Raw genomic sequence first — 13154 nt, forward strand, 5'->3', positions numbered from 1 at the left:
TCAAATGTTTGATTTAGTTTTGCTGTTATAAAATTATTTTTTTACTTGGTCTGAGGAAGTATTCTAACATTTTGAGATAGGATTTTTGAGTTTTTTTTCAGCTGTAAGCCAAAATCAGCAATATTCAAATAATAAAAGGCTTGAAATAGTTCAGTTGATGTGTAATGAATCCAGAATGTATGACATTTTTGTTTTTTTAATTGCATTACAGAAAATAAAGAACTTTATCACAATATTCTAATTTTCTGAGACAGTCCAGTATTGTATCCTTTACTGTAGTTTTAGTTTTAGCGGGATTACCACTTGTGAGGCCCCTTCTCAAGGTTTCTTTTTTCCTCACGCTGAAGTTTTGAGTTTGTCCTGGCCCGCATTTTGGTTTAAGAACAGGCAATTGTGTCATTGTAATCCTGTACAGTCCTTTGAGACATTTTTGTGATTAAGGGCTATACGAATAATTAAGACTTGACTTTAGTTCCATGCGCCTTATAGTCCAGTGTAGATATGAAAAACAATGACAAAAACAAGAACTTTTGGCGGCGCTTACTATAATGCTTTATAGTGCGGAAAATATGGCAATATTTTACGACACACCTAATGCTAACATTGTGGAAGATATAAGATTTTATTTATTTCTTGTATTATTTTAAATTCTAATTAAAATCAATACAAACCATTCCTTCATACCCCTAAATGTTTCTCCATTATGAAACTGACATGTAAATATTTATGTCTGTAGACAATATTTTTAGTTCATACAGTTCACATAAGCAATCAGAAAGTTTTATTGACACATACAAATTACAAATGACTGGAAGAAATGAGCTTTTAGTTACAAACTGATCATCGATGGACCACTCGTGATTGATGACTAAATTAATAGTTCGTGTTTTTGAGTGTGACCTTTTGATCCTTCTTCAATCTAAAATCAGCAACACCTAAAAACACAAAAAATGCAGCATTAAAGAAAAGCAAAGACATCTTTTAATTCGGCTCGTGTGTTCTCACCCTCAGTGAGAGCTGTGCCATCGGATGAGAGGTGCCAGTATCTTCGGTCACTCTGCCTGGCCCGCTCCCCATTCACCTCACTTAGGAACGGACCCCACAGGCTTGATTCTTTCTCAAAACTGACACACAGCAAATTACATTATATTCAAGAAAACACATTGTTAAATAACTGAAGGGGGAAAATGGACACACAGCAATTGACATTATATTCAAGAAAACACAAATGTTTTCGAAGAATCAACCACTCACGTGAAGCCGACGTTTTTGTCTTTAAGGAGGTTGAGGGCCTCCAATAAAGAGCTTCCCTTGGGCACAGTAACTGAATACACACTTAATGTCCCACTTGATGTTAGCACTTCCACCATCACAGCCACTTTGATGTTACTGGGCACAGTTACCACAGGGTCGATCGGCTCAAGGACAAGTGTGTCTGTATGGAGCCAGAGAGACGATAGCTAAAAATCACATGTTAATATCACAGATTTAAAGAACAACACATACTGTCTTCATTGAGGCAGCTCTTGCTTTGAACACTTAAGTAGGTTTTCTGCTGCAGAGCTGGAAGGATTTGAGATATGGCCATGGGGTTGTGGTATTTGCTGCCTCGGGCTGCTTTTCTCATGGCTTCCATTTGAGCTGCGCACTCTGACACAGGGCTACCCATTACGAGTAAAGCCTAGACAAAACATTCAGAAATATACACATATAACACAATAGGTTTGGGGTGAAGTGTAAGCAAGGTAAAAGTACCTCTAAATTTACCAATCAACTGAAAAAGGTTGGATCGTCATTTTTGTTTTTTTTATTCTTAAACTTTTTTTTTTAAGTGTTATTGTTTAAGTTTATACAAGTGATAGAGGACTCGGTGGGAGGTGTGATCCGTTTACCTGGCATGTTTTATTCTCATTTTCTTCAGGATTCTCCAAGTTTTACTATTAATTTATTTATAATGTACTTATACTGATAGTCTAGCAAGAGTGTGTTCTAGCTGGCAACATATCAATGGAATAAATGAGACAAAGTATTCATTTCCACACCTCCGGAAAACATGTAAAACCTGGACTTGAATGTCCGAACTCCTAGATCAGGGGTGTCAAACTAATTTTAAGTCGGAGCCACATGGTAGACAAAACATTCTCACGGGGCAAGCAAATTAAATTAATGGAATAAAAAATGCTTTAGCTATAAGGCTCGGGGTCTTTTCTGAGGCTTATTAAATTGTGATTCAGATTCAAGAATTTATTGTAAAACAATTATTGAGGTTTTTTCCCCCTCAATATTTTCTCCTTCACTGATATTTAATCTCTTGTAATGTTTATCACGAGTATTAGTTTTAAAACACACACACAATTTAATTTGTTCCCACTAGTTTATTTAACCCAGGTAAACTCATGAATATTTGAAAGTAAAAAAACAACAACATGAACACTAATTTAGATAATTGATGTGATGATTTAAAAGGTATTCGGCTTTTTAAAAAAATTTTCAATAAAAATGTTGACCCATATATGGGATCTTAGCTCTTAGATTTCATATCAATTGTAGAAAGGAGTTAAAGTTCCTTTAAACCTCTAAAAATACATCCAGGTAAAAATGTTTTTAAATTTTGTCTTTTTCATATTGCCTTAAACAGTGTTTCCGTGACTATTATTCTATGTAAAATAACATTGAATTGAGATGGGTTTCCCCAATGTTTTCTGGTTGATAAATAATAGTCAGGAGATACAGCTACAGTGGGTGCTTTGCAAGTGGCATCTGGCTTTGGCAACATATTTCAACCTACAAGTCATTGATTTAATTCAGCTTTTTATTCTCTGAGCATCATCTGACAGGCCACATAAAATTATGTGGAAGGCCAAATTTGGCCAATGGGTGATCAGTTGGACACAAATCTCCTAGACGCCAACAACAATAGAACAGCGTAATGCAAAAAAAAAAATCTTACTTGTACAGCAAGACCGGTGCTGAACTCATTGCCGATGTGACCGTCGGCCCTTTGCGACGCCAAGAGCTTCTGCTTGATCTTGGTCAAGGCCGTGTCGAGCTCAGCGGCGTTGGGTTGACTGCATCCGGATGTTGAAGCAGCACAGGCCGAATTTTCAGAATTTTTCACACACTGAAGCGCCATTGCTGCCATGGCATATGTGTCTACAAAACAAGAGGGAGAGTCCTTGACAGAACGAGTCATTGTGTGATCCATTATTACATGACTTTTTATTCCCATTTTTCCAGGATTTCTTATTTAAATGTGACCTATAACACAGAGTTACCCCACCAATGCTGACGGCATCTCCCTGCTTGAAGTGCTCGTGCTCGACGGCCTTGATGAGTTTGTTGACGACATGATTGTTGACCCTGACGCCGCTCACGCACAGAGCGAGCACACCCAATGAGTACTGGTAATAGTTGGTCAAAGGGCGTTGGCTGACTGCACAGGGGAGAACCACCAACATTAGAAAAAAAGAGAAAAAAAAGAAAAACTGGTGTACATACAGGTGATGTATTCTTTCTCTTGTTCCATCTGCTTCTTTAATTGTGTCAGCAGCGTCTCACTGTTGTCGCCAACGGTGAACGTGACAGTGTTGAGATCGTAGCAAGAAGACTTGAGGGCCAGCGCATACAAAGCCAAGCGGCCAACCACAGGTCGGCTGCCAGATAGGAGGCTGAAAAATAAGAATACGAAGGCGAGATTCAAAAGTCTTTCACACCCATGAGAATTCAATTCAACAAATTACCTTTGAATGTCATTATGTAAATGATTCGTCAGTCTATTTAAGTGTTCCCCTTCTTTTATAAGGTTGTGAAATTCTGATAGCCGTAATGCCAAGTGAACACTTGGATTGGGAAGGCTTCCTTGTTCCTCCAAAGAGCGCAGAAGATCTTTGTTTAACAAAAGCAGTAGCTCTCGGTTGGCTCCGGAATTATCTGGATGAAAACACAGAAAATCTCTCAACTTTCATAAGTTCAAGTTAAGAATTTGCAGCTTGCTGACATAAACATAAAGGCCGAGCAAACAACTGCTGCCTCAGCGATAACGTCAAGATGAAACTCGGGCTTGGTCTTTATGCAACACATGAGTGAGGTAACAAAAATCTTCTCAGGGTGGAAATTCAAACAACCTTCTCAATTTTTCAAAGCGAAAAACAATTTTCTAGTATGCACAGCCAAATGCATTTTGATTAAATTAGGCCTCCAGGTCTGTATATAAAATAGTGAGTTTTCTTTTAAAACAGAACGGGCATTTCACATAGAAGCACGATAAGGGGTTTGCCAAGTGTTCAAAGAGCCATATTGGAACAAAAAACTAAACAAAAAATATGTTTGGAGCAGCGAAACATTACACGTTTTATATAAACCTCATAAGAAAGGCAACACAACTGTGTGTGTGCATGAGTGAAAATGTTGAGAATGTTTGTATCATGTTTGTCCTTCAGAAACAATATAATTTTCCAATCCTTTGTGAATTTCCCTGCGGGGATGAATAAAGTATCAATATCTATCTATCTATCTATCTATCTATCAAACATTTTTTGAAAAAGCGCCAGGGAGCTACTTAAGAGTGTCAAAGAGCAACATGCTGTTCTAAAGCCGTTTGTTACTGACCCCTGGGCAAGATGGATGTAATTAAATGATGGTTGGTGGAGGAAAGTCAGTACTCATGACCATGCAGGTGTACTGTGGCATTATCCAACTCAACTCAATTGGGCTAACAATTGGTTAAGAGTGCGCTATACAATATAAGAAAACTGACATGTTTTATATTATCCAAAAGGAAACCATTGTTTACAGTAGATTGGAATTTTATAAGAGTATTTTTAATATCCATTTTTGGGGATTTTTCGAATGCACGCATACATTGCTCAATCGAAGGTTGGGAAACACATCACAAGGCAATTGCAAAATCAGTAAACGTTCCAAAGTGACACAATGGAGGAGTTGATCACATTTTCCTTTATCAAGTGCTCCTTCAAATGGATTCACATACTGCTACAAAGTTTATGTTGATCACGAAAGGTTGACAGAATGTTTTACCGCTTTGTTTTGTTTTTAAATTATATCAGAAATTGACGAAAACAATCAAATGGAAAATAGAAATTTAATTTAGAAAATAAACGCAGTGAAGTATACAAGTACTGTAAATTATACTTACCACAAGGTAAACTTGAGGCCAACGCCAGCAGCCCAAAAAGAAAGACTAACTGCATCTTGGATTACCTTTAAAGAATTACAACAACAACAATAAATACCTATCCAAAGAAATCAAAAAACAAATACTGTTTACACATGCAAACAAGCTATTGGTGACGTCATACGAGCAGATGGAAAAGTTATTTTAGTCCAACGTTTAAGCGTTAGACAATGTGGAGTCAATCGTCAATCCAGAATAGTTCTGAAGTCAACTGGGATTTTAAAAGCTCCACTGAGTCACGTGATCTGCTGTTTACGACTGCCACCCTGAAATTGCGACTGTATATTACCTCGCTAAACCCCCAAAGTTAAGTATTATTTCATTATGGTATTGAAGTCAGAGTGGTAGCATAATGTTATGTTTCACGTCTCGATGTTTTGACTGACTACATTATTTCCCCCCGGCTGCACGTACATTGTGGACTACAACTTCCATGTTGCATAGTGACATTTCTAGAAGCTTGTCGGGTCTTCCGGCGCGACTGTGCTGTGCGACAACTAGTGTTGCTCTTTTTGGTTTAACCAAGGAACGCGGCCATCAAGTTGCTCGCTCAACTAGGTTAGTAATGTTGCTTTTCTTTAGTGGTGTATTTTGTGATTATAGTTAGCGTTAAAAGAAACGTAGCTTACGAAAAAAAAGCTAAAAGGGGGCAGGGCAGTCGGTTGAATGTGGTCGTTGACCAAAGATCTTTTTTTGGCAGTTGCAAAGTTGCTGCTCAAATAGATGATGCCATAATGATTCGATTTAGATTCTGATGCAAGTGTTGCACTTGATATTTTAGTGCTTTTGTTTTGATAGCCGTTATCGAGAGTTGGCCCAATGTAGACAGCCCCTGTTTGTCAACATTGTAATTGCACATCTAACGCTCACTTAAAAAATAAGAAAGCTATGTTTATTTTTTTTTTAGACAACAATTTCGTTTAATGAATCATCATGCAACATTTAGCGTCCGCAAGCAGCCAGCTTGGTTTCCTCCCAAGCATGTTTTCAGGGCCCACCAACATTCCTGAATTTGATCTCGGAACTCTTCGTACATCTGGACATTTACAAAAGGAAACCCTCACAAATAGGTAAGACTTGTGTTATGTTGCTATTTGCATATCTGTCCCTACCTAGAGGTTAACTTGTCAAACGCATGGGCCGCCTCATCATTTTATGATTCCTGCGAGACAATGCTGCGAGAAATACAAACGAAAAACGAGCTGCATCGTGTCAACACATGACTTGCCGTTTTTGAATATGCCCACCGGATGTTGCCAAAGCCGGGCACCATTGCAAAGCACCCAGTGTAGCTGTACTTGCTACCGTTAATCAACCAGAGAACACGTATCACAAGTGCAAAAAAAACAAGCACCGGAGTGAAAGTTCTGCTTGTAATGCATCCTTTCACGAAAAGAAACATACTATTTCAAGCTATTTTTATGTCCCATGTCTATAAGTAGTATGCCACAAAAGTGAGTACCCCCTCCCCCCCATTTCTGCAGATTATGTGTACGTGTATTTGGGGTCATTGTCAGGCTGGCACATTGCCCCGCGACCCAGTAACTAGAGGGAGCGGATCATTTATTGCTCCACTATTTCACAGTACAACATTGAGTTTGTGTTTCCCTTTATGCAATGCAACTCTAACTCCAATTGCACTCATGCAGCCCCAAACCATGACCTTCCAAGCATCATGCTTGACCTTAGGTATGACACAAACATGTTTATACTCCTCACGTGGTTGCCGCTACACATGTTTCACACCATCAATGTCAAATAAATTAATCTTTGTCTAATCAGACCAGAGGATATCTTTCCAGCAATCCATGACCTCTGTTGACATACTTGTTTACATTGTGTCAGAGCGATGTTTCTTCAGTCATCGATGGGTCTATAAAATATTATAATGAAATATCTGCAAAAATGTGGGGCGTGTACTCACTTTTGTGAAATACTGTAGCTATAGAGCTACATTTTTGCGGAAATGAACTTAATCTGTGTTTTGCCTATAATTATGCACATTTGATACTACAATTGATGAAGTGTTGGTGAAGGAAAAATATTGAAAGGGAAAAAAAACCTCAAAAACTGTTTTCTTATCAGATCTTACATCCCTTAATCAAAAATAAATCGTGATCCTCCAAAATGACCCCCAGCTCCGCAGCTAAGGCACACTTATAATGCCATTAGGCTACTAATACTGCCCCTCTGAGAATATTTTTGTTCTGTGCAAATTGTGATAATTTGTGCAATGTTTTCCTCTGTCACAACAGTTTGGAGACAAGATGCCTCAGAAAGCACAGGAAAAGAGTCGATGATGAGTATGTACTAAACAGTCTCTCATTCTCATCCAATGCAAGTTTGGTGAGTTTCTAGCTCAATACATTTTGTTAATTTCTCAGAGGATGTGTCGCTAAAAGGAGGAGATTAACAGGAGAAGTTGAATTGGAAGTTTCACACAATACCGGGAGTCCTGATTTGTCCGCTTTGTACATTGGTCCTGCTTTGAGTTGTGAACAAGTCGGCCATGTTCCAACGGAGCCGCCTCACAACGTGGCTCCACTTCTGTTATCTTCATCTCGAGCTGAGACTGACAGCTTTTGCATGGATATTGAAGCAGCTCAGAGGAAACTTCAGGAGATAGAAAACAGGTATCCATTATACTTGAAATGCATTCGTATATTTCAAGATTCATCAACACTGCTAAACTTTTTAATGGAGTTAGTGTGGAAACCTTTGTTGGTATTCACTTTTTTAATGGTGTATCATTGATTTTGCCGCTGTTTAATATTACAGGACTATTCAGATTTTGTCAACTAATACTTTAATGTAAAATCTTCTTACCGTTACAGTGAATAAAGTGTGTCTTAAAAATGTATACAAACTTTGACTTTAAATCTCAAATAGACTTTTTTCTGTTTCCAATTTGGTTTTAGAGTCAGAGTGGTACATAACAGGCTTTCACTTCTGCAAAAAAAAAAATATTCTGGAAATGTGAAAATTAACTTGCGTGCAAAGACATGTTGAGGCTTTATTTTTTACATTTCCAGAATGTTTTCAGAACAATTTTTACCGCGTATCCACCATTCTTACTTTAAAATAGTTAGCTGTGTCGGGTTTTTGAACACTGGAACTTAACATTGTATACCGCAGTTTCAACTTTCGAAACTCGTCTTGTCATAAAAAAGTGTTATCTTACTGAGAGTCTTTAGAAGTTGCTAAAAGAAATGAAATTAGATTAAAAACATTTAGGTCATGATGTGATAAATGAGTGTTGGGCATGTAATAAAAAAAACAGAAATTAGTCTTTTTATTTAAAAAAGTATTCCTGTACAAGCCACACCGCCTACCATTTGCTACTGATGACACATGACCAAATATGGCCATATAAGCTGATCAGCCGATTTCAGCATTTTACTGTATTTTATAGTTCTAAATTTGGCTTGGATGTGAGTATATACGGTGGTGAGAATATCTCCGTGAGGAGATACATGGCGTGCTCGTACTCTCTGCTTGAGATGGCACTGTATTCGGTTGTACTTTGTTGGTAAACATGAACCCACTCACGCCACAGAGTGCGTGCTAGTGGATCAGGGGTTGTATGTGACAACGTGAGGAATATTCAGGATTCCGAGGACTCTGATTATCATCATCTGCACAAAATTTTATTAACACTGTAACAAGTTGGAGTACTTACTACAGATTAATGTAATTGGGTTCCAGGAACTCATTCTTTTGAAACACGTTATTCCTAACTGTGTAAATAATAGACAGAAATGTCCACTACCGGTTTGGTTTAAAATACTGTCACTGTTATTAGGTCTTGTACAGTATCAATAGCAGTACTATACAAGCCAATTTCAAAACTGTATCTAACAAAAGTCAAAATGTTGCCAATCTGTGTCCTACTTAACTAACCCAAACCTTGAAGAAAAAAGCACCAGGCTATGACTTCCGTAGTTGCTTAGCAACAGCTTACAAATTGTGGCTAGCTCACACGTTGCTGCCTTTATATTTGCCTTAAAAAAGAAGCGTGGTTGCAAAAAGACCCTTAAAGGGATATCCAGTTTCTAAAACATACAAAATGTGAGAAAATAGTACATGTTCTTTGCTTAATATCTATATATGTCATTGGTTTATTCGGATTATTTTCCAAGATAATGAATTTTGAAGATGGCCTTTTTTGTCTTTGCCTTCCTGAGCTCTGACGTCATGTGAAGCAAGCCAGTCACCATTTTGGTTTACATGTTAATTATCTTAAAAAGTTTTAAGTGTTTTAAGCAAAGTTTTTGGTAGTTTTTGTAGAGAATGCCTAGGCGTTGTGTAGCAGGTAGGTGCAGCAATGGTACAACAACTGGCAAAAATAACACAGAGAGCTAACGGGCTAAACCATTTGGCACATGGCAGGCTAGCCAGCTGCTAAAAAAAGGCTGACTGGGACCGATCGGCGGAAAAACGGGAGTCTGGCTGACTGAAAACATGCAATTAGGAGCCAGGATAATCGTGAGCCAATGATTTAAAAAAAAAAACACTATGGCAACAAACCCAGCCAGGAGAAAAAACAATGAGCACAGCAGCCAAGGCATCTAGCCAGCCGACTGCTAATGGGGCTAACCTAGACAAAGCCGAACTGGAAGCCTTCTAGAGCCAGCAAGCTCACGGGGAGCTCTGTGGACATTATTATATTAATTGCAACACATGCAACCAAAAACACAAAAGGAAAAGTCACAATCACATACTTAAAAGGAGGGAAAGGCAAAAAAGGAACACACATTGTACAAGACGGCAGGTAAACTTACCGCACAAAGCTCGACGATCAAAAGCACACGCCTCGGATAAAACAGTCAGAAGTCCCCCAGCGTGTCGGTAAGCAAAGTTACATTTACTCCAAGCAGAAATGAGTACTATGCATTTGGTTCTCGTTTTCATCCAGTGACGTCACAGCTCTAGGGAATATGAGATTAATTGTCTACTTTAAAATTGTATTCCTCGAGATCCACGGCGCGTGGAATAATTATATATCTGCATAATTGTGGGACGGAACACTACATGTTCTGTTCCTGATTGAGAAAAAAATGGGTCTTTTGCAACCCCTCTAAAGATATTCCAAAACGGAATGTTTTTCAAGTGTTACTCCTTGCAGTTATGCATATATACTACTAATATTCCACGCGCCAGGGGACGAGAAATTTTGTCTCAAAGGTGACCCATCTGGCTTTTTTGCTGTAGAGCTGTGACGTCATTAAAGGAACTCAACTCTTCCAAAATGTTGAATCTCATTAACACAACATGTGAGGCCAGCTCCAAAAAAGACAGTGATTGCATATCGCTCATTTCTTCTTGGAGGTAGGCGACTGCGGCTTTTCGTTTGTGTTTTTTACCGCTTGTGTCACGGTTGGTATAATTTTATCCAGCTAGCGTCTGGTCTGCTGATTGCTTTCCCGTTTTGTGTGCTCTCAGTCGGCGCTCGTTGGCTGACCAATGTGTGTCGTTTGGCTTGCTAGCCTGGTGTTAGTTTTGGTTTTGCCGTGTCCCTCAATTCATTCCCACAATGCTTCGCATGTATTGCCATTTTTTGTTGTTGGTTTCTGGTTATTCTGGCTGCTCATTGCTTGTTTTCTGATTGGCTAGCCTGAAATTAGTTTTGCCATGTCGTCCCTTGGGTATCAAGAAGCCGGTTGATTGTTTATTTTTTCCAGTTAGCCCGTTTGTTGTACCACTACTGCGATACACCTAGGCATTCTCCACAAAAACTACGCTAAAAACATTTGTAATTTGGCTTGCAAGGGTACTGGCATTGCTTCAATGATGTCACGGCTCAAAATGACAAAGACAAGACCTCCTGTCTTCAAAATGCATTATCTTGGAAAATAGTTGGAATAGACTGAAACATATATAGATATTAAGCAAACAACTATGTACTATTTCCTTACCTTTTGCATGTTTAAGGATTTGGGAATACCTTTAAGACTGATCTATCGTTAACTAGAATAACGCTGGAGGACGACGACGATGATGAGGAGGATCTTGACGTGGAGCCAGCCCAGCGGCGACCTGTGCTGGTTATCTCCGACAGTTTGAAGGAAGGCCTGCAGCGAGGCATAAGTGACATTCTGCCACACACAGTGGCCCAATCTGTGTACGTTCACGAAACATCTGCAGGACCTTCGAGTTTGTATTTTTCCCTTTAAAACTCATCCCGCTCTGTTTATTTAGGAGCCAATCGTGCATGGAGCTGGTGCTGTGGAGGCCACCAGAAGACTCGTTCTGCCGCAGACTCAAAGGCTCCATACATAAACAGAGGAAGCAACAGACTGTTTTGCACCAGTGTCCTACTCCGTGTCCTTCTCCCACCCCGCATAGCGAACCTGCCGATGCGCTCCGTCACATCCAAACCCTCCCGGTCGAAGAAAACTACGGAGAGGAGGAAATGGAAATGTAAAAGGTGCAGAACACTTTGGACTTGTGTCGGGGCTTATATCATCCGCTGCTTCAGTCTCATATGGTGCTTGAGTAAAAATCCTAGATGATCTTTATGACGTTTTGTTATGTCACGTCATCATTCATTATGTCACGGATTGTGTCAGAATAAGTGCCATTGAGGTGTCGAGTAAGCAGTCTCAGATTTTTTTGTACCCTTAACAGACGGAAGATTTTTCCTTGATAAGTGCTATCGCACAGTATATTCCGCACTATACGGTGGATCGGATTATAAGGCGCACCCTCTCAAATGAGTCTTTTGTGATATTTTTCCTATGTAAGGTGCACCAGACAATAAGGCGCATACAATTAAATCTACAGTAAGGGTTAGGTTTGCATTAAAAATAGATCGATACCAAATTTCTACGACACACAAAAAAGGCATTAGGTTTTTATGTTATCACACTATTTTTAATCACTGTAGCGTTAAAGCAGTCTAGAAAAGGTTGGGGACCACTGAAATCCAGTACTGTATCACCGACTCTGTTTTTAAAAAGATCAACTGATTCTGAATTAAAGGAAGGAAAAGGCATTGTGGGAAGTTATTCGGTCAACCTGTAAAAACACTTTGCTGCTTGTATCCAACGACGTTTGTCACTTGAGATTCTAAATTTGAGCTTAGAAAAAGTCAAACAATGTTTTAGACCATTTTGTTTTCTCATTTCTCTAACATTTGTTTTTGGCACCGTGACAAAGAAATGGTGTGCTAATGCGATGACACCTATTGCCTTTTCCTGCGTAATTTATTTCCGTATTAGCCTGGTAGTTAGGATCTGGAGCTTTTGCTTTCCACCACTGTCCTGCAATTGCGATCAGGGACAAGTATCGACTAATCAATCATTGCACATAAATATTACAACTGTGTGCATTTATATTTTTTCCCATACATAAGGTGCATTGGCACACATTGGAATTTCTGGCTAATATGGGCGTTTTGGGTGTGCCTTTGAGTCCGATAAATACAGTAATTTGAAAGTGTTTGAATGAGTATACAGAATGTAGCCAATTCATGGACAATTTTGTGTTTTTGATATTTTTTGATAAATATACTTTCAACTAGGCACCACATAATGCAAATTTTAAATGCATTGAGAGCAAGGAGACCCCTCTCCCATCCTGCTGAATCTTCTGCTTTAGCGCATTGCATCTATCGAAACAGCTTCTGAGGTTGAACTCTGAGGATCCACCAAAGATATTTACAAGGCAGTTGCCAATTCTTTCACACACTTTTTTCTCGCCCCCCCTCTAGGTATGCAAACTGCCTCTAAAATAAAGTAATGTTTCGTTTAGGGCCATCGAAATGCATTTAGTATTAACAATCGGATAAAGTTTATATTTCAAGGATTTATGAAGTCTATCCTCCTTGGCCAATATCCTATGTGAGCTTTAAAAGTGTGAAATCGCTGTCATTGTCCTTGTTTGAAGCAATTGTACAATAAATGTTTACTTGTTTTTTTTCCTAATAAAATTGCTCTTCGATCATTTTCAGCTATGCAGT

The 13154-nt window shown here is 38.9% G+C and overlaps 2 protein-coding genes across 2 annotated transcripts; one reads left to right on the plus strand and one right to left on the minus strand.

Annotated features, from left to right (window-relative positions):
• Positions 1 to 758: 758 nt before the first annotated feature.
• On the minus strand, positions 759 to 5442 carry tcn2 (transcobalamin II). The gene is made up of 9 exons (XM_088335834.1): positions 5156 to 5442; positions 3741 to 3930; positions 3499 to 3668; positions 3281 to 3433; positions 2951 to 3153; positions 1507 to 1681; positions 1255 to 1435; positions 1006 to 1124; positions 759 to 935 (listed from the first exon to the last, which is right to left on the minus strand). The coding sequence occupies exons 1-9, from the start codon at positions 5208 to 5210 to the stop codon at positions 874 to 876; spliced, it is 1308 nt and encodes a 435-aa protein (XP_088191960.1). The 5' UTR covers positions 5211 to 5442; the 3' UTR covers positions 759 to 873.
• On the plus strand, positions 5438 to 13138 carry ccdc117 (coiled-coil domain containing 117). Its single transcript, XM_088335837.1, has 6 exons — positions 5438 to 5752; positions 6102 to 6264; positions 7450 to 7497; positions 7579 to 7827; positions 11166 to 11315; positions 11393 to 13138. The coding sequence occupies exons 2-6, from the start codon at positions 6128 to 6130 to the stop codon at positions 11616 to 11618; spliced, it is 810 nt and encodes a 269-aa protein (XP_088191963.1). The 5' UTR covers positions 5438 to 5752; positions 6102 to 6127; the 3' UTR covers positions 11619 to 13138.
• The last annotated feature ends 16 nt before the right edge of the window (positions 13139 to 13154 follow it).

Source organism: Urocampus carinirostris, chromosome 5 (assembly GCF_059441175.1).
Source record: "Urocampus carinirostris isolate Australia breed hairy pipefish chromosome 5, RoL_Ucar_1.0, whole genome shotgun sequence".
NCBI classification, from domain to species: domain Eukaryota; kingdom Metazoa; phylum Chordata; class Actinopteri; order Syngnathiformes; family Syngnathidae; genus Urocampus; species Urocampus carinirostris.